Source organism: Parus major, chromosome 11 (assembly GCF_001522545.3).
Source record: "Parus major isolate Abel chromosome 11, Parus_major1.1, whole genome shotgun sequence".
NCBI classification, from domain to species: domain Eukaryota; kingdom Metazoa; phylum Chordata; class Aves; order Passeriformes; family Paridae; genus Parus; species Parus major.
This window is the reverse complement of record NC_031780.1, coordinates 18198552-18219884: the sequence shown is the minus strand read 5'-3', so window position 1 is coordinate 18219884 and position 21333 is coordinate 18198552. Positions and strand designations below refer to the sequence as shown.

The 21333-nt window shown below is 43.9% G+C and overlaps 2 protein-coding genes across 3 annotated transcripts in view; one reads left to right on the top strand and one right to left on the bottom strand.

Moving 5' to 3' along the window:
* The window catches only part of LOC107209769 (transcription initiation factor TFIID subunit 4-like), a gene marked incomplete at its 5' end in the record, with an annotated part of 144735 nt that extends 135766 nt beyond the window's left edge, over nucleotides 1-8969 (top strand). The window contains one exon of the mRNA XM_015639796.2: nucleotides 7248-8969. Coding sequence (XP_015495282.2) covers nucleotides 7248-7415 — 168 coding nt within the window. The remainder of the gene's footprint in view (nucleotides 1-7247) is intronic.
* A 4-nt stretch (nucleotides 8970-8973) lies between these two features.
* The window catches only part of KCTD15 (potassium channel tetramerization domain containing 15), a 43640-nt gene continuing 31280 nt past the window's right edge, over nucleotides 8974-21333 (bottom strand). For both annotated transcript variants that reach the window (XM_015639798.3, XM_015639799.3), the window contains exons 4-5: nucleotides 17651-17956; nucleotides 8974-12412 (exon numbers count right to left, since the gene is read on the bottom strand). In XM_015639798.3, the coding sequence (XP_015495284.1) occupies nucleotides 12257-12412; nucleotides 17651-17956 (462 nt within the window). In that variant the 3' untranslated portion in view covers nucleotides 8974-12256. The remainder of the gene's footprint in view (nucleotides 12413-17650; nucleotides 17957-21333) is intronic.

Sequence of the window (21333 nt, the reverse complement as noted above, 5' to 3'; positions counted from 1 at the left end):
CCACTAACTTAAAAAGAGCCAAGAGTGATATTTAGCTGTAAGAAATGTGAAGAAATCAGGAACTGAATGGCTGAATGATCTGGTAACTTCTCCCTGCTGGACTCTGTCATTTCTCCCTAATGTCTGAAATGCACCAGCCTTAATTATATTCCATGATATTTGCAGTAACAGAGTGTTAGCTGTCTTCCACCTTTTATTTACAAATGTTAATGTCTTGTTTCCTGCACACTGGACTGTGTTCCAGCAATGTGCTTATCCTGCAAGCTGAAGGTATTAGCATTTAGGGCTTAATTTTATTGCCACTCAATCCAGAGATAACTGCATTGCCTGCTTTATTTGGGTTTGTTTAATGGGCTGGGTATGGGTAAGGGCCCTGCACTACCCTCAGTCCACAGAGGAGCCTGTGGTAATTACAAGGAAAGGTTTAGATCACTGTTCAGAGAGAGTGACTAATCCAGCAGCAGATTTCACACAGGAATAAAGTCCTGAGGAGTTGGTGGATCTGTGGATATTTTTGTCCTTTGGTGCATGAAGTCCCTTGATTGGCACTTGCACAGAGCAGGATGGCCAACAGCTGGAAACACAATTATTATAAAGTCTGGGTGTTATACATCATAATTAGGCTCAAGAACCGAAAGTCAGCTGAGATGAATGAGGGCAATTCATGCTCTCAAGAGCTGAGAAAGTGATTTTGTGTTTAAGATTTGGGTACTTTTCTCTCTGTCTCCTGCCCATCCCCTGTCATGGGAGGGCTGGCAGGACATGGAGCAGCTTTGTGTGATCCCTGCTCTCACCTGGGAGTGCTGAGTTCTCCTCACCAAAACCTGCTGTGAGTGAGTCTGGTCCCCTACAGCCCTTCTGCTCAGAGTGTCTGCAGTAAGGCCAAAAAACAGCCTTTACTGTATGGCAATTATCAGTATATTTTAATTAGATATTTAAACAATTGAATTTTAAAGTTATATGTGTCTAGAGATTGATGAAAGTCAAGAATATTTTAATTATTTTATGGTTTTGATTTAATGAAAGTCACAGTCATACAGGTTAGAAAGGAAAGGGCCACCCACTATGAAAACTGAGATAGTTTCAAACTAATATCAAGGATATTAGAAAAAATTCAGATGGGAATCAAATATGTCTCAAGGAAAATGTGAATCCTTCAGTCTGGGCTGTAGGGCTTCTCCCAAGGTTGGTTTGATGTTTCTTGACTCCCAGTGTAAGAGAGTGCAGGGATGTGCAAAGTGACTGGGCTGGAGTAACAGAGGCAAATCCTTAAAAAAAACCTTAACAAAATAACAGAAAACAAGGAAAAAATCTCTATGTTAGTATTGAAAGATGAGAAGGGTAAAGCACCACAATGCTTGAAAAATAGCAATAAAAAACTTTGGCAGGATTAGTATTTCAAAGGGAGCAGCACTTGATTAAACATTTGGAAAGCATGTGAGGAGAAACATTCCAAGCAAAATGAAAATACACATGTATGGTGGAAACAGGATAAATAGAATATTCCACTTATAATTACCACAGCAAGAATGCAGCCCAAACTTCAGAATTCTTAATCAGGTAAAATTGTCATTGCTTTTAAGGCCAAGTAAGGCAGGGGGTTGTGTTGAGGATGAGATGCTTGTGGATAAAGATGTTGGCAGGACCTGTAGCTGCTCTGAAGAGCAGGTTCACAACAAAGGAGAGGAGGAGACCCAGAGCTTTCACCACCAGCACATGGTGAGTGTGCTGCAGGGAGCTGGGGGATACAAGGCACTGTGCTCTTATCAGACACCAAATGGGCAGTGGGGGGACCAAAATATCTTGGAAAGGTCAAAAGTCTCTGCAGAATGCAGAGCTTATCTAAAAACCTGAGTTTCTCTGCCTCACATCAATGCAGTGATTATTCAGACACTGCATGGATACATTGATTAAGGGGTGAAAATTAGTTACAGTCTGGTTCCTACCCATTGAGGACTGGCTACTGAACACCCATCTCTTTTGAGCAGGTAAATGTCATAGCCCAAAGCTGCCCTACACTCATTATTCTCATTATTTGCTGGCATTGGGGCATACTCCCCTTCTCCCCAGACAGTTTCCCACTGAAATGCCTCATAGGCTGCTTTTTGCCCCTGCTCTCATTCAGCTGGGGGGAAATGCTGTCTCACAGGGAGAAATAAGTGGTGAGGTTGGAATAGATGCCCAGTTCCCTCAGCTGCAAGGTTTTGGTTGGATGCTGCTTTACCAAGCAGGTTTTTTATTATAATAGCACTTGAATATGTGACTTGGTGTAATGTAATAAGGCAAGCAGCAGGTACATATAAAATCTGCTGCTTGTAATGGCAGCCCATTTCTTTGGGTTCAAATAACATCAGGTAATTATAAACTGAAGTGATCACATCTGAAGAAAAAAATTTTCACGGTATCCATGACTTAGTTTTAGATTTACCTTCCCCTTGTTATTTCTTAATTTCAAAATTACTGCATGCTGTCTTTGAAATGTTGCAATTGTGTTGGTATTTGAAGTACTTGTAAGTACTTGTGCAAATCAGTTTTTGTGATGTTTGTCTGCAGGGCGAGGCGTGTGTTTGTGTGCCCAGGGGAAAGGAGATGCATTTGCATCCAGGAGGGTGTAGCAAGTGAACGAGTGCCAAAACAGTCTGTAGGAACAGTTGCACTAAAATAGTACAGGGTAAAAATGTTGGCAAATGAAAATAACCAGCTTCTGAAGAAAGCATGGGACTAATCCTCCCTGTAAATGCTGCTCATCTGAAGGCCTAAATGATAGCTTTTGGTGATGAAGCTTTCTGAAGACACTTGTAGAGCCACCATGTTGCACATATAAAGATGCACGGTATTTTTGTAGATATAATTATATTTCATATAGTATTGTTAATCTTTGAGGTGCTGATGAACAGTTATTACATTTCTCTACTTTAGAGACATCTTAATTTTAGGCTGTTTCAGTGAAATCATTGCTATTAGCCTCACTAGGTGTTGAATTAAACCCTAATTTATGTGGGACAGCTAATCATACATAGTATTATACCTGTTTTTCATGTGCCTCTCAGCCAAAGATCTAATAGCATTTTATGCAAGTAAAAACATAATTGCTGCAGAATATCTCCAGAATGTTTCTTGTGATTCAAAACCTCTTATTCATAAGAGCAGACTAATAGATACCTTATCTTCCCACTGCTCTGCAGTGCATGCAGCTTACAGAGACAAAATTCCTGGTGTATTTTACTCCATAGCTTGGCTTTGAATTGTTGCTGTATGATTCCCACTTTCAGACTTTGGCTTGAAGTGAAGTCTGCCACAAGGATGTGCCATGTAGCCTGGGAAGAAACCCAGCAGATCTTTTATCATTATTGCCTTGTCTCTGGCTCACAGAGAAGCAATAGCCCCAGATCAAGACTCTGTTCAAAGCAGGGATGTCAGCACTGAATTGTTTTCTGGTGAAGGAAGGATGGATAAAATATTAAATGCAATCTTCTACTTGCCCTTATCTTTCTGTTCCCTGACAGGAATATTGTACTGTATTTCCATGGTTCTGTAATTCAAAGTTGAAGGGATGCAGGTTTGTGAAGGAAAGAAAAGTAATTGTTCGACAGTAGAAATCATTGTTATAAAAATAAGTGTAGATTGTATTACATTGCTTTCTTCTGTGAAAGCACTTCCATCTCGAGCAGGGAACAGCACATTTTTGGGACTTACACACTTTGATTTCCATCCACCTGCTGCTGTAACTATTGTAATTTAATGCACAAAGACACTTTTGGAATGAGATCATTTTGGAGGAGATGTGTCTGTCTGTCTCAGTCTGTGTCTGTCTGTCTCAGTCCCCTTTCCCCTTTAAACCTCTGGTGATCCTTGAGGGTCAGACTGTTCCTGGAGAGAGGAGAGGTGATGCACACACTGAGGAGGAGCCACATTTACTGTGGTCAGTAGTGCCACAGAGCTGGGACACAAAGGAGGCTTTGCTGGCCCCTCTGTGCACAGTGTAGTGTCCCTCTCACCCAGAGAGGTTATTTTCTGTGGCAGACTCTTGTATATTTAGCAACTGATCTACCAAATCTTGGGTCAGTATTTTATTCTGAGCTGTTTGTATTTCCCTTTGTAAACAGCATGAGTTTTCTCATAGAGGAAAATAATGAAAACAGCAAACAGGTGGCTCAAATCTTGTGTCACATCTGACAGAAATTCAGAATTGCTTCAAAGTGCACATACTGAACGAGTAACTCCTCTGACTCTTCCAAAGCCATCATTTCAAGCCCGGTAGCTTCCAGCAGGGGAATGCAGCTCGTCAGTGCAGCAGTGTGATTTGGAATGCTGTGAGATCTATCCCATCAGCTCCCAGGGCTGGAGTGCAGTGGAGCTGCTCAGGGATTACAGGTTAACCAAGAGCACGGTGCCATGGCAGGGTTACAAATCCCTGCCTGGGATTTTCCATGGGTTGATTTTCTCTGCAGCCCTGCAGGGAGAGCCCAGGAGGGGCTGTTTGCTCCCAGTGGGCTGGGCTGGGCTGGGATGTGTCCCCAGAGCCCAGGGGTGGCACAAGGAGGGACTGAAGGAGCACAGAGAGAGAGGCTGGGAGGGAAGGGCACAGCAGGTAACTCATGTTTGGAAAACTGTCTCAAAATGAAGAGGCTGAGAGGGCATTTATAAATTACATGGCTTTTTTTTCTGGTCTGGAATGTCTCAAGTTTTCCTGAAATTAAAACTAGAAGTTCACTGATATATAAACTAACATTGATGTATATGTGAGTGTGTGGGATTTGGGGATGGCTTGTGTGTGGCAGGCCAGGAAATAAAGGAGGTAAACAATTTACAAGCATTTATTCTCTTATTAGAGCTTTTGTCTGTGTAACTCTGATTAGTTGCCATAGATACAGACAACACAGGGGCTTGTTTGGGTTGATGAAAAATCTGTCATGCTGATAAAAAATGTGATTTTTCTTGAGAAAATTTTGAATTACTTCAATCCCACTATTCTTGGCCATTATTTTTAACTGTACTTGAATTCATGCATGCAATTAAATAATTATGGCATTTAGGCATCTACTTTTTTCTATAGGGCATCTGCAGAATAATTTTGAGTACAATGCAGTACCAAACAAACTGTTTTTAATTTAAATTAGTGATCATATTGACACCTATAAATTGTTGTTCTGTCAGCTTACAGGGGTGCTTCTCTATTTCTAAAATAATACTTTATGCTTATTTTTCATCTTGGGAAACAACTCCAGAGCATGATCAGGTGACTGATGGGCTCACAAGTGTGTGCAGAGCTTGGTGCCATGTTCTGGTTAAGGATATGTTCTTCCTGTGTTGAAGTTCTGTATATCCAGTGATAAATACAATGAGTATGACCTGGCACATCTTAATTCCAGGTACTCTGTCCAAATAGAGAGCAGTTCCTTGCTGTAAATGTAACTCAACTGATTCAAGAAATAGTTTTATATAAAGGTTTTTTAAAATGATGCAGCTTTTCTCTGACTGTGTGGTAAGTGTGTGTGGGATGCTCCCAGCCCAGAGTGCTATTGACAGTGGTTTCCACTGAGTTTAAGGTGGCCACATTCCTTACAAGTGTATTTGTCACAGGTCCTGTGGTCAGGATAAATCTGAAATTATTGCTGTGGGCAGGGGAGAGATGACCATGGGGAGAACAGAGGAAAAGTATTTTTTGAGTCAGCTTGGTTTAAAATAAACACACAGTGGTTTCTTAAGGGCTTAGGAACAGTGGGCACAGCCCTGGCAGAGTGGGTGCATGGTCAGTGAGAGGCAGGTCCAGATGTTCCTACCTGTAAAAGACAGAGAGGAAGAGTTTAAATTATTAATTTTTTTTACTTTTAGGAATTCAAAGTGTTTCTTGGGTTAAGGTGTGAACTCGAAGCACTGTGAATACATGGATTATGCACTGAGCACGTGTCTGGCTCCAGCAGGGATGAGCAGCCCTTGCAGCTGCATTTCCTATGAGCAGTGAGGTTCAGTGCTGAATCAATTAATTTCCAAAAACTGCTCCATCCCAGAAAGCAGAATCCCTCAGCTCAAATGCTCCCAGTGCCCAAAGGTTGTGGGCTTCTCCCTCTGCTCCCTGCAAGCTGAGCCACATTCATTGCACTCCATTAAGCCTTTTGTGTTTGTGGTTACAGAACAGGATTTGCCCCAGTGCTGTAACTGAATGAGCAGGTATGGGAGGAGTAACACCAGGACTCAGACTGACCTGGTGGACAGAGGGAAGCTGTGCCTTGCTCTCAGCACACCGTATTTCTTTCCCCTACAACCTCTCGCTGTTAAAATTACCCTTAACTGCATTCTTAATGTCTGGAGTCAAGATCCTAGAATAAGTATTTCCTGGGGAAAGAAAGGTAGGTTTGAGCAGCAGTAAGTAAATTTGGGATATTAAAAGTATTGAAAATTTTACCTGATGTCTTAAAGGTTTGAAAAATAGCTTAAATTTTTTCAGAGATTAAAACCTATTTTTCCAAGTTAGAACACTTTATTATGCTACAAACCAATTGGAATTGATAAAAACAATGGACTGTTACGGATGGAAAAACGACTGAACATGTGTGTGCATCAGGTTTCAGTTTAAACTCCATGAGACTGGAGCTGTAATTATGTCCTTTCCTTCTCTAAATATTCAGATCACAGTGTTCTCAGGCCCAGTTTAAGAATTTCCTCTCAACAAAGCCAGCAGGTATTCAGTACCGATGAACCAATTAAAAATGCATAATTACTTAACATAGCTGTGAAAACAAGTATACTAATGTTTGTGTTTATTATCACACAAAGTCTGGGTCTTTTGGATTTTTCCATTTAATTTTTTGGTTGTTTGCTGAGTATCTCCCCACACTGAGCCCTTCTCTTGAGCAGACCAGAGGACAGAGCTGGGGTTCCAGTACGCCACTCACCTGTTCCCAGTCCTTGCATGAGCAGCAGCATCGTGCACACATTTGATTTATTAATGGCCTTTTCTGCTGAAAATCCATTTCTTCTTAAAAGGCTCCTGAATTTAAACTGGTCAGATATGTCTGCAGTGAACATGACTGCAGCAGGATGGATTTGTCCTGGGCTGTGAGTGAGCAAGGTCTTTACTCAGATAAACTCGGTGAGGCTCAGAAGAACAGAAAAAACAATAATAGTGAGAAAACCCCTGGTGTAAAGTGTTCAGAAGGAGGCTGCTGCTGATGCACTGGAGCTGTTTAAAAGAATGCAGCAGCCCTTGGCTGTGCAGGACTCAGCTGTGCTGTGTTCTCTTGCAGGGCGTGGGGGTGTGTGGGGGCAGCCAGGCCGGGCTGGGCACGGCCTCCCCCCGGCAGTACCCGCGGCAGAAAATAACACGAGTCAACCTCAGGGACTTCATCTTCTACATGGAACAGGAGCGAGAAATGAGCCATTCCCTCCTGCTCTACAGAGCTCTGCTTAAATAAAGCCAACACTTCTACTGATTGCTCCACAGAAGCTCAACCTGCATTGAAAGCTGTCATTTTAATGTGCCTTCTATTTTTTTCAGAAGTCAATGTTCCAGTAATTTTGTTTTGTAAAATTGTCAGACACATGCAATAAATCCCCTTTATGTAAAAAAAATATATATATAAAAACCACAAAAAATGTGCAAAAGGTTTTAAAATGTTAACTCCACAAATCAACATCAAAATCTTGCTTCATTTGGCCAGTTTAGGTAAGGCTGGTGTTGAAGTTACACAAATGCAATGGCTCACCTAAACCATCTCCTGGCCAGGCCTGGGACAGGCTCACAGGAGTGGGTCCCAGCCTTGCTGTTCACCTGAGTGTTTGCTCACGGTGCTGGGTTTTGTTTTCAGTTTACCAGCACTGTCTCACTAACCATGGTGATACCTGTTGCTGTTTTACTTAGCTGTAATGGCAATTTTTTGCACAGCCCAGAGACTAGCCACTGCACACTCCCACAAATTTTATATATTTAGGATTTTTGCTTTTACTGCACAGCTCATTTCCTGAGCCATTTGCTGAACCAAATCTTAAGTGTATGAAATCTGTGTGTGGGGTCTCAGCTGAGTTACCTTGACTTGCTTCCTCTTGTTTTCTAAATCTCGTCAACCTTTTGCGCATTTGTAGCAGCCGGTTAGTAACAAGATTCAAAGTTGGGTTTTATTTTCTAAAAAAAAAATAAAAATGTTAATTTATTTATTGCAAAGAGTGCGGTTTAACGGTGGTTTTAAAAGAGAATATTGTTCAGTAAAGATTTTAGAGTATTCTATATGGATTTTTAAAGTCGCTGTAAAGGTTTTTGGGGGCCGCTCCTGCTCCTGCAGCGGGGAGAGCAGGCGAGCTCTCCTGCACACCTCTGCCACCACGGCCTCAGCCCGGGGAGGCTCCAGACCTGGCACGAGGCTTTAAGGAGCAGCTGCAGGTACCTGAAGGTGGGGTGGATGCCTTTGAAAAGCTTTGCTGAAGCAGAATTTGGGCCCACACAGAGCCGAGCGGGGTCGGTGTGAGCCTGAGGAATGGGGATCGAGTAGGACACGAGCGGGCAGGAGCCACGAGCTGTGCTGCAGAGTTCACAGTGTTACACTCACCACGCAAGGGAGACGTTTGCTTATTTATCTTCTCTGTTTTTACTGTGTTATGCTTGCCACTTTTTTGAGGCAATATTTTTTTTGATGGGAAACCATAGCGAAAGCACAAATAGAACTATTTGTCCAATAGTTTTAAAAACAAAGGTTTTAATTATTTTTTAAGGTTTATGAAAAGCAGAAGAAAATTTATACTGCTGCTATTTAGCCAAAAGATTATTCATAAGGTATTTAAGGCCAGGAAGTGTAAAGTTATGTTTTAAATGTATTGATAATTTGTACATATTGTTTATAAAGGCCTTGTGTTTATTAGAGTTACGTTATTTTGATGATTTCTGTACATACTGGTAAATACCCCCAATTTGTGTGAAAACATACTCCCTTATTTGTACTTATTTTGTAAAGAAATAAAACAATTTACTAAAGTAACACATCGAGTGACATACAGTATTAATTTATCAAACATGAATTTCACATTGTCTTGTAGTTCTTAAGCACTGGTCAGAAACATTTTGCATTAAAATATTAACAGAATACCCACAAACAAATATTAAAACCAAATACTTCAATGTTTTGTTGTGCTGATTCTTATCCTTTTGTGAAACATCTAATAAAATTGTCAACAAACCTCGATGCCATCAGTAGAGAGAATGGATGCACTCAGCAGTGGCTTTCTCGGGAGCGAGGAGTCCAACAAGCACAACAGAACATTCTCTTTTTGCTTTCTGCCTGCCACTGGAGCTGTGACAGCCTGGACACAAAGTGCTTGTGAAGCCTCGTGCTTGTCAAGCACGGGGCCAGTGCTCAGCAACAGCGAATCAGAACAGTTTTGCTCAATGGGATTAGGTGAAAAACCTAAACCAGGCTGTGCTTTGCTTCTTGGCCTTCGCCACGCAAACCTGTGCTGGCTGCACACCACAGCTTCTCTGCCTTCTGTGGTGCTTTGAAACATCTTACTGATGCTGAGCAATGTTCTTCATTAGGTTATGTTGCTGTGGTTTAAGGCCAGAAGTAAATATTCAAATCAGTTTTTGCTGATATTGATGCCTAAAAATATAGGGAAATAAGTAAAAAATATATAAATGAAACTGTAATAATCTTTAAATAAGTGACCTGAAGTTACTAACTAAAAGAACATGTCCTAGCTTAACTTTTTTTTTTTTTTTTTAAAGGCATATTTCTTCTAAGAAAGTGATTGTTTCCACATGTCTTCCTTGCCTTTGTGCTGTTTTGCAGTCAATGCTGTGATGTCATGGTTTCAACTTTCCATCTCAAGTTCACATTTAACTCGGCTGGCGCAGCCTGGAACCCTTTCCAATGCCACCTCAGCAAAGCTGCCCCAACTACGGGAGCTGCTTTATTGAGCCATAAAAAAATACAGTAAACACCAAACTGAGGAAAAACCAACCACCCAACCAACCACAAACACTTCCAACGTTCCACAGATGTGTAAAAGCACCATCCCAGTCTGCGCTCCCCAGAGCTGCTGGGAGAGCACCAGGGGCAGCAGCAGCCCCTGGGATGGAATATCACCTTTATTCCCTGGCTGAGAGGTAAGAACTGGACAGGGTGTGCTGCCAGAGGGCAGGGCAGGAGTGGATACAGGATAAAAACAAGAACCTGAATGGATTAGTGAAGGATACTTTGGACTTAAAGGTATGAAAGTAATAAATAAAACACTTCTATCTTTTTGTAAGACATGGCTACATCAAGCTGAACGGAGCAAAAGGGCTGGAGAAGACGCAATCAAAAATTCTCACCTCTTTCAAACAACATGGGAGATACAGTGAGTGTTCCACCCTATGTGCTACTTTTTGTTCATTTACTTTACAGAAAAGTTTATGGCATGAAGTACTGTATAAGAAATGTGCATACACAAATACATGACAATTATACGTTAAGTTCTTTACAATATTAAATGTATAATATACAATTCTACAGATATCTTACATACAAAGGTGAATGTTGTGCCATATATTCAAATATGGCAATGCCTAGCAACTTTAGAATGTTGTACAAGTATAAAACCACAAAATAAAATAACTTTACAACTCTTAAAGTAGACAGATTTGCTCAACTGTTCTGCTAAGGTAGCAGGCCAAGCGGCCAGGATTGCCATTAGAGATTTCTGAGTTGGGTGACCAAGGTGAGGAAACCTTGCAGAGGTCTGATTTTCCATGGACAGGTATCCAGCCCTTTTCCAAAAATTAGACCCCTGCCTAGATTTTTACCTTGGATAGTCAGTACAGCTCATTGCTTTTGAAAATATTAGTCTTAAACATGACTTTTAAATTTTGCCTGATTGCAATCAATTTGCATTAAGAACTGTTGACCACTGAATACTCTGTCCCTTGTTCCATATGGCCATATTAATGCATCTAAAAAGAGTTTAATTAAAATTCAGCATCTACAACAGTATTCTATAAATGAATGTGGGAGAAACTAAACTGTGATTACCATGTGAATTAGTGATTGAGGACCCAATCATGCTAAACAGCAATAAACAGGATTTAGCAGAATGCTATTTATAACCTTGCACCTGCAAACACGGTGCTGTCTCCTGAGTTAGAAAGCCCTGTGAGTCAGTGCCAAGTCCTGACAGAAGCAGGACCCTCCTGCAGACAGACCCCTGACTTTGTTACAGAGGAAGTTACACAGATAGAGGGCAGCTACAGAATTCAAATTTTAATAATAATTTAAAATAATCAAACAATTTAAACTGAAGGTGGCCTGCTTTCATCTGGCAATGGCAATACAGGGTTTTAACAACTCTTTGCAAGAATTCCAGGCCCACAAAGAGTAGGCTTGTCCAAAATTCTTACAGTTTCCTCCTAAATGTGGGCTCCTAAGATGGCTGGTAAATGATTAACAAGGGGTGGCTTGCCTGGTAGAACCACGCTTCTTTGATGATGCAGAACTTAACAGATGTTGTGTCAAAACAAGATTGGCTTTAAAAGAGCTACAGCTCCACGTGGGGTGTGACACCCTCGTGTGATGGTGGATGGCATTTTATTTTGTGCTTCCAGATCCCTACTGTTGCAAATATTGCCATAAGTGGGCCTGTCTAATTTCTTGTCACTTGTTTGGTTTGGTTTGGGGAGGAGGGGGTTAAGTACTGAGCACCAGTGACTACGAATCAGTCCTTGTCTGGTTCTGGATCCTGTTCACAGAGAGAGACCTCAGTTGGAAATGTAGTATAAAAATAAGCCATTTGCTCATGTGGGTGAGTACAATCAGCAGGTGGGCGTGGTGCTGGGGTGTGAAGCTCGTCTGATATGGAGGAGGGCCAGCAGGCAGGCAAGGCTCTCAGTGCAGGTTTTGGGGTTCTTCCTCCCGCAGACGCCCCCGCAGCACAGCAGCTCTGGGGTGTCCCTGGGCTCCTGCTGGTCACATCCACTGCTTCCATGGCTCTTGCTGCAGAAGTCCAGTCCAGGGCCAGGGTTTCCCAAGCTTTGCCTGTTCCACACCACTGCTGGTCAGCCCAGAGCACATCCCAGCCCTGCCACGCCGAGTGTGCCCAGGAGCTCCACCATGAGCAGACAGCTGGATTTCCAAATGCATTCCATGGCTGGCTACGTGACAGGTAGTTTCAGAATACCACTAATTGGCAACATAAAGTCAAAATCTGTTTGCTAATACTGTTTTGCAAATCCTTAGTGTTTCACATCAGGGACTATTAAACACTTCTACGGTTACAAAGGGGGCACAGGGAGGGTCTAGTCCAGGGGCTCCTGTTTTATTCTGATTGTTGGGGTGGGCTGTGGTCGTCTGTCCTCACGACACAGCACGTACTCGCTGAACTGGGAGGAATCCACCCCACCACCACAGGAAGCTGCCACGTTAAATCCCTTCTGAAATAATCTTTCCAGCACCTGCAATGTGGAGGGGGAAAAAAAAATCAGATTAATATTTAGCAACTTTTAGTGACAAAAGCATTCAGAAGCACCGGGTCTAAATAACGGATTTAGTCTTTCGAGTCCTCGTTGAATGAATATTACTCAGCTATAATTCTATAACTTATTGTTAAATGACTATCCTGTGATTAAAGTCTCGCTCTCAGCAAACCTCTGTAGAAAACAAGAATTAATCAAAGAAATAAGCACTCTGCAGAGCAGTTTAGTACATTATATAGTAAAATACCGGACTGTGGTGGTGCTCTCACTGCTTATAGAACGCAACATCAGGTTTGAGTTCTAATAAAAAGTGCCAATTATTCATCAGTAATGTGAAGAGTCAGAGAGAAAGGAGGGCTGAGAAGCTCTTCCTTGGCAGATAAAAATGTGTTGGGGGTTCAGTGACACATCCACCAGACCTTTGTGGCAATCCCAGCTGTTTGCCCTCGCTGGAAGGGAGCAAAGCACAGCAGGGACAGGATGCAGAGGCAGGACATGGACAACAGGGAAATGTTCTGGCCCAAGAAAGAGGTTAATCTGTACTGCTCAAATATGTATTTTCTCTTTATCCTCCTAAAGAAAAGTTGGTGCAGTTTGGATGCACGAATTTAAGGAACCCAGAGGCGACTTTAATTTCTGTGACTGTCACGCAGCACATTTCCCCAGGATATACTGATCCTGGCACTGGCATCATTGATTTTTGGCTCCCCAGCAGAGCAGGACACAGCAGGCTTTTCCCAGAGTCAGGTGAGAGCAGTGCCAGACCCACCCTGGGCAGATCACAGTGCAGGACCCACTCAGGCTCTCCCCAGTCCTGGGCAGCAGCCTGGAAAAGTGGCTGCAGTGTTTATTAATAAATGCCATCAAGGGCCAGCAGCCTGCACTGCTCTCCAAGACCTCACCCAAAGTGTGGCTCCCACTGGAGGAACAGGGAAGTGACCCCATGGTTTACTAAACCCAAGGATCCCGGTCACAGCAGCACCAGCCCCGTGTGACGCCTCTCTGCACCCACAGCAACCTGGACCAAGCCCTTTAGGAACTTGTTCTTCATCCTACAGAAGTGTCTAAGCAACACATGCACCTCCAGACAGAGTCAACCCCTGCTTTCCTGGACTTGGGTTCTAGAAGAGTTTGGTCTGTGCTCAGTTTGAGAGTGTGCTCGTCAGTGCTTACACCACAGCACTGCCCTTGCCCTCACACAGAGCCACCAGAGGCCACCGTGCACTTCTCAGTGCACGTTTCTTCTGAGTGTTGGCTTTGCTCTTTGCAGAAACGTGATTTTGGAAGGACAGCTGTGTCCAAGGTGGTGTCATAGTGCAATGCAAACCATGGCAGCAGCATTTGCTGCCTTTAATCCGTTCGATCCCTCCTTCGGGGCTGCCCATGTTCTCCATCTGCATTTAATCCTGGCTTTGGCTTTTCAGGACTAACTAAAACCTTTTACTCCTTCTACCCTGGCTCTCAGGATGGGCAAAGAGGCTGCTCCAGCAGAGCTTTGCCTAAGTCATGCCGAGTCTGATGAAAATCACCTTGCCTGAGGAGCTCTGCCTGGCCCTGGGACACAGGGACTTAACATCCTCAGAAAGTCACATCTGCCAAACCTCCCTGACTTTTGCCCTGATTTTTACATACTCTACACTGCAAGACAGTAGTAGAACTGAAAGATCAAAGAAGCACGCCAGAGTATGGAAGAAAAATGAAGTGGGAGAGAAGAAAAGAAGAGGCAGGAGAGTGGGTTAATAAAACACATTTAAGATAGAGAGAGAAAGCTTTCATCCCTCTTACTCACCCAGGCTGTCGTGGCCTGTAGGACAGAAATGGGGTGCAGACACCTACAGTGTTCCTCCTCAGAGAGGAGGGCAGGAGGAGTCTGAGACAGGAGGAGGAATAAGACTTCAGCAGGCTGCTGTTTCTCAGGCTGGAATGTATTCTGCCTGTTTTATGATCACTGCTCCCAGCCCTGACAGGATGAAGATGAGAGACAACCCAGCCGTGGGAAAGGAGGCTTTTCCCACTGAACTGGATAGTGGAACAGAGGATTGACAGGTAAGCTTTCTGAGAGAGATGGGACTTCAAAATCCTTGCTAAAAAGTTTTTTTAGATCAATTTGCTTCTAAGACAAAACAAGCAGGGGGGTGCCCTTGGCTTGCCTCAGACCAAAAAAAAGGAAAGCTGGATGTTAACACAGGATTCTTTTTCACTGAGCCTCTCTCTGCAAACAGGCAGCCCAGATAGGCAGCACACCTCAGAGCACCAAACAAAGCCATTCATTTTTGCTCAGAACGTGCTGGAAGGACCAGACTGCAGGCTATAATCTGGTGTAAAAAACCTTGGGATCATCAATTTTCTCAGCAAGAAATGGAACAGGCCAAATCCTGTAAACAATGCTGAGGATGTTTAAATACTGCAGTTTTAAGTGTCCCTGGGATGAGGCTGAGCTCAGGTCTCAGGAGAAAGGTTCCTTCCATGAATCTCCTTGCATGAGACTGAGCAGCATTTTCAACATGGACAGGTTTAAATTCCATTTAGAGAATTTGACTCTGTGCACATTATTTCTTCTGAAGGTAAGATACAGACAGGGGGAAAGCAGTGACCATCTCTGCTACTTTGCTGCAAATCTCCAAAGAGAATATGCCAAAAACTGAGTATCAGCTGTGACTCTCCCATGTGCAGGGACACATGCACATTATTAAATAGAGGATTTGTGCTTGGATTTAATATATGCTGTCTTCCAATATTCCAAGCACATCTGATTTGGCTGGAAGGTTTTCCAAATGGAAACCTGATCCTTTCACTTAGTGCATTTCATTTAATTTTTGCAGAATATTAACAAATACATTCTTAATTGTGAAGACCTAATGTTCAACATTCACAAGTGTAACAGAATTTTCTGTAAGTTAAATTCAGGATTCCCACCAGAACCTATTGCAATGAGTTGAAAAAACCTCTACCTACATGCAATTACAAATGGGTGTAAAATTAAGAGTTAATGTAATTTTTTTGCCTATTAGGTGTTGATGTTGTTTTTATATGCACAGTTCTTGATATAAAACATGTAATGAAAATATTTTTCAAATATAGAAAAAAAATGTAGAAATATTGCAATTGTGCTACCAAATACACTGAGCAGACAGACCCCAGGGAGACAGAAGTAATGTATCACCTCAGCAAACAGCAGACAGGCTTCCTGTGCTGCTCTTTGGGATTCTTTGCAAGCAATTCTGCTCTTCCAATCACTACCCTCTCCCTTAAGTCTGTGCATTTGCCTCACTGGACTTCCAAGTTTTCACTTAATATTGTTTTGCCAAGAAAATCCTTGGAGGGGGAAGAGCAGTGCCCATGTGCTGACCAGAGTTCATCAGAGCCAGTGCCAATTAGCTGCTGATTTCATCAGCCTTTGGTCTCAGAAATGCATCATTTTCCAGAAAGTGTTTGAAAACACTTTCTATTAATTATATAGTAAAATGATGTAATTTAGTAAAATGATGTAATTTAAGAGCATTACTTATACTGTAGACTCTTTGACAGAAATTTAATTTTTTCCACAACATGAACTTGCAAAGAGACCCTTTGATTCTGTCTGAATTTTGACTGAATTCAAAACACATTCAAATCATACCAGTAATTAGTGTTCAGCTTTTACTACACATGTAGCACATGTATCCTGGGAGTTTCAGCACTGGGTAAAGCAGAGCCAAGTGGGCACCCAGAGCTCTGCCAGGCTGTGCTGAGCTGGTCAGTGGCTCAGTGACCCTTTCTGCTTTCAGTTCCTCCAGTCCCTTGTGTGATCTAACAGGGTCCCATGGACAGCATGGCTGGGACACAAATGCTCTTCCTGAGCTGCACTGCTCCCTCTCCTCCCAGCACAGCCTGAGACACCTCCCTGTCCCCAGAGCTGCTTCTGACCACCCCCAGCCCACCCTAAACCCTGCCAAACCCACCCCAAACCCTGCCAAACCCACCCCAAACCCACCCCCCAAACCTTGCCAAGTGTGAAATTGCTGAGGACTGTGCAGAATTAACCACAGCCTGGTGAAGTTCAACCAACACCTCTTGGGAGTCTGGATCCAGAAGGCAGCGAGGGGCTGGGTTTGGGCTGGTTTCAGGTGAGTGCACTGGGATCACTCCTGACTCCACCCAGCTTTACAAACCCAGGTGACTGCAGCTCTCCTGAAGATGTCCCCTGGCAGCCTGGGGGACACAGGGTGCCTGAGCCCGTGCAACACCCACACAGGCTCAGGAGCTCTGGGTTCTTGTCCTCCCCAGGCAGCCCAGCCCACGGACCTGCCCTGCTGTGGGTTTTTGCCCACAGGGGAGTTTGTCAAGGCAGCCGTGGCATTTCCCACAGCCCTTCTGCAGAGGATGGGAACTTGGGAAATGCTCCCCTCTAGGTTGATTTCCCTTCCCATTACAGGAGCATTTGCAGCGTGTTCCAAAGGAATACACAGCAAAGCAGGAGCTCTGTCTTGCCTGAGTTAATGAAAGCCCAGGGAAGGGCACCATGGCCTGGCTGCTCCCCACAGCCCCAGGACAGGAACAGCAGCAGAGCTCTGGCTGCAGCGCTGGGGATCCCTGAGAAATGGCACTGCTTGCCCAAACACACACCACCTATTTATTCCTGCTGCCATCCACTTATCTGTCCAGTTATCTTCTTTTGTTTCATATGTTTAATTTGAAACCTAATGTCAAAACTCTGAGTATAAAATGAAATACATTTTTGTTTAAAATACTCTGGGCAATTTTTATAGAACATCCTTTTGAAAAAAAAAAAAGTGCAGAGATCAATTTTTTTAAGTCCATCCCGCAGGCACCATCATTTAATTATGAGTGAGACATAAATTATGCATTTACACATTGTTGCATTTTCTATAAAATGGTGTGGAGATTTTTTTTGTAGTTTTTGGAACTCTCTCTTTCTTCCTAGAGGCACTTTGGAGGAAAAAAAAAAAAAACTGCCAAAGGCTATACATTGATGAAAAAAATTAGCATTTATCAGTATAACACCATTATGAGGCCAGCATGGCACTAACATACACAAAATCTAAATGTATTTTTCTGCTTAGACTTAGGAAAACCTGAAAGACTGTGATCTCACCAGGCAGAAAAATGTTTCCTTGCAGAATAAGCACTGAAAGTAATTGGGCAGAAGCAAATAATTTGCATATAATTGAATAAGACAGAGTAAAAAAGCACCCCACAATGGCTGAGGCTCATTACCTGCACTGAGTTCAACCGGCAGTATCCATTCAAGGGAAACCTGATAACGTGGGTGGGGTCCTGGTTCCAGCCCGCGTTCACAGAGTTGCACATGACATCCCCGGTCTCTGGGAAGATCTCCTCTATCAAAGCCTTCTCCCCACTCAATGCAATTCTTTCCCCCAGATCTGGAGTCACTCTCACAACCAAGCAGTCACAAGGCTGGAAATGTTTCCTTTGTTCTTTCTCTTGTTTCCATCGCTCAAGTTCCTTAATCATTGGCTGCAGCTGGTAATACTTTGCTTCTTCATATAAAAGATTAAAGTCCTGGGAAAAAAAAAAAAAAGAGAGAGAGAGAAGGAGAGAGAGAAACTAGAAATGCTTATAGTTCTCTTTTAAAAATGAGTATTGTTCCTGTTTGACCTACTTAGGCTTATGTACTGTCAGCAAGAGAGCAAAGGCAACAGGTACCCACGTACTCACACCTCCACAGAAAACCACACCGTGCTGCTGTTGAATCTCTCTGAGCTGACTGAGAAGTTCCCATTGCACTGAATTATCCTTTCATTTATTATCCCACAAGCTCAATGCCAGAAGGCTTTACTCTTGGATTAAGAAATCAAAATAGCTGGTTGCAATAAACAAAGCTTCCTGATGTAAGAGAAGATGTTCCAAGCCCTAATCTCCACTCGTGGCCTCGGCTACTTCTGATCTCCCAGCAGATCCCAGGCTTTGCTGTCGGCTCTCACACACGTGAGGAGATGGAGATGTCAGTTCAGCTTCACTTCTCACCTGTCTTTGCTGAGGCTGAAATTCAGCTCCAGCAGCTGAGCTGCTGCCTGCAGTTGATGACTGTGTTCATGTATTTAAAGTGTGCTTTGGAGCCTGGTGAATTGTGTGGAGGCAGTGACCATCCTGCTGGCTGTGAGCTCAGCTGGGCACAGCTCTTCCCTGCCATTTGTCCATCACTTCACTTGGGCTTTGGGCAATCCAAATCCCCAGCTTCATTCAATTCCCAGTTCAGTGATTGTTTTATCAGATTCTGACAGATCTTCCCACCTCAGCTGAGGTATGTGAGAACACGTGGAGGCAAAGGGTGTGAGCATCCCCTGAGCCCAGCGGGTCCAGGGGGAGGAGAGGGAGCAGCCCCTGTGGGCACTTTGCTCCCCCCAGCCTCCTGCAGCCTCCCAGGGAAGGGCAGACACGAGAGCTCAGCACCAGCTCCTCCATGCAAAGCCAGGGTTTGCTCTCCTGCCTCTTGCACCTCTTCACAAGTGCAAATGCTGCACCACAGGTGCTTTTTGTGGGGTGTGCTGGAGGTCAACACCTGGGACAAAGGCCGGCTCTACACCAGTGAAACGAAAAATAAAATGAAATTAAATGAAAAGAAAAATCAAGACTGAAATGACTGAAATCATTTGGACTGGAAAGAATGATACGACAAGAAACAATCAAGAAATGGGCACCAAAATGACATGAAAAATAAGGGGTGTGCTGCTGCCCTGGGACTCGGGGAGGAGGGGGAATCAAAGGCCAATGAACATGCAGCACAAAAAGGTGCGACTCTTCATAGTGGTTTGGAATTAACCTGTAAAATCTCCTGCTGCAGGGTACCACTGAACCAAAGCAGTTAGCTCTGCACAGATTTGGCACCACAGACCCACCGGTAGTGGAGGTGCTCCTTCACCCCAGGGCTGCCTGCAGCCTGGAGACGAATGAATATTCACAGTGACAGGGCAAGGTGATCGACTTACAAAAGGGACATCCAATCCTTTACATCTCTTTGATGTCTGCTAAGGCTGGGACAATGTGCACACGGCTAAGGGAGAAAAAAGGACTGGAGGATAAGAGGAGCAGAGAGGAAGAGAGATGAGAGCAAGTGGGAAGAAATGAGGGCAACAAACACTCTCACGGGACAGCTTGAAGATGGAAAACAACAGAAGATTAAAGAAATCATGCAGAGAGCATGCTGCAAACAACCAACAACCATGTTGGGAACAGGCAAAGGGCTGAGGAGGCTGCCTGCACCACCTGGTCTCAGGTAAGACAACATCAGCCCCAAAGCCTCATCCTGTGAAGGGAGGCATTCTCACCCTGTCCCAGACCAGCACTCTCTGCTGAACCATTACTGCTCTCCTCTGTCCATCTGTGATGCTCCCTGGCTACTGAACAGGGGGTCAGTTTAAACCTACAGGGATTAGTGGCCTAAATTTAAAAAAAAAATGAATTCAGAAATCTCTGTGCAGGACATTGAATCAGCACAGTCTCCCACCTAACTGTGCACACTACAGAGGTGTGTGCAGTGGCCTGACAAATGTTCACTGGGCATCTGCTGGTGCCATGGATTGCTTTGTCAAGCAAGGAAACATGCAATGCTAAGGAAAAATGTAATGGTGTGGAGTGAACAGCAGCAGCCAGTCCTTTCTGAAGGCAACAGAAAGTCATCTGCTCTTTTCAGCAGGTCCTGAAAAACCAGTTATAGAGTATGTGGGTTCAGAGACACTATAAAATATGGTATTATTTGTAAAATCAATCAAGTGAATGTGTGCTAAGAAAATGCAACAGCAAAACCTGGAAGAGATGGTAGAGTGACAGAAAAAGCAGTCCTTCATTTCTGAGAGCAGAGAATGGTACAGTGCTCCTGAGGCTGGATGCAAAGCCCATTTCATTACAGAGTCTTTGACTGCCTTCACTGGCTGAGGACTAGCCTGACAGCATCCTGAGCCATAGGACTTCAATGGTCCTGCACCCTGGGGCCAGAACAGCAATGCCATCAACCCAGCAAAACCCAGATCACACCAGCCCTACTTCTCCCACAGCCAACTCAGCCCACCCCATCAACTGCAGCTTTTTAGTGACTCTTGCTAGCTTTCATTGCCCTAAAATGAACAGGATAAATTTTACATTCTGCTACCATTTTGTGAGAAGAAAACCTGCTTTCAAATGGAACAGCTCTTCCCATTGCTGTTCCCAGAATGACACACTTGAGGTGGCTGTGTGGAAATCAGGAGCATCACACGCTCTGGGGGACAAGGTGGGCACCTGCCACAACAGCCTGGGCTGAGCCAGGGTGCTGGGTCAGTCTCTAGAGTCTCCTGCCTGTGTCTATTCCACACTTTTTTTGGGCTGAGCACAAATATGGAAAGGGTTGTGCACCTGAAGAAGGGCCCTGTGACAGACCCTGGGGACTGAGGTGATGTCCGGGCACCAGGGACTGTCAGGCACTGCCAACAGAGGGAATTTGTTGTGCTATAATAATAGTAATAAGTGGAGAAGATAAAAAACTGCCTCCTGTAAGGAAGAGAAATTCTCTGCTGTCCACCAGAGACAGTGCTGGGAGGGGACACCTCGTGTGACCCCTCTCCACTGCTGCCCACAGCCACCAGCAGCAAAGGCTGCCCTGCCCATGGCACATTTGGCCTTTCTGCAGGGAGGGACTGGGGCATCATCAGGGAATCTGACAGTGTGTTCAGGGAAGGAAGAGGATTTCACAAAGCCAGGAATACAGAATGAGTGGCTCACAAATCCTGTGAGTGGTTCTCTGAATCCTGTGCTTGGGCAGTGTCATGGGCTCCACACAGCAAGCCCACAGTCTTTTCCTTCAGGTTTTATACACTGTTCAGAATTCTGTCTGTGACCAGACTGGGACAGCCCAGCTCTGACTATCTCTACTGCATGCTTAGGGTGCCCAGGTAATACTGGCA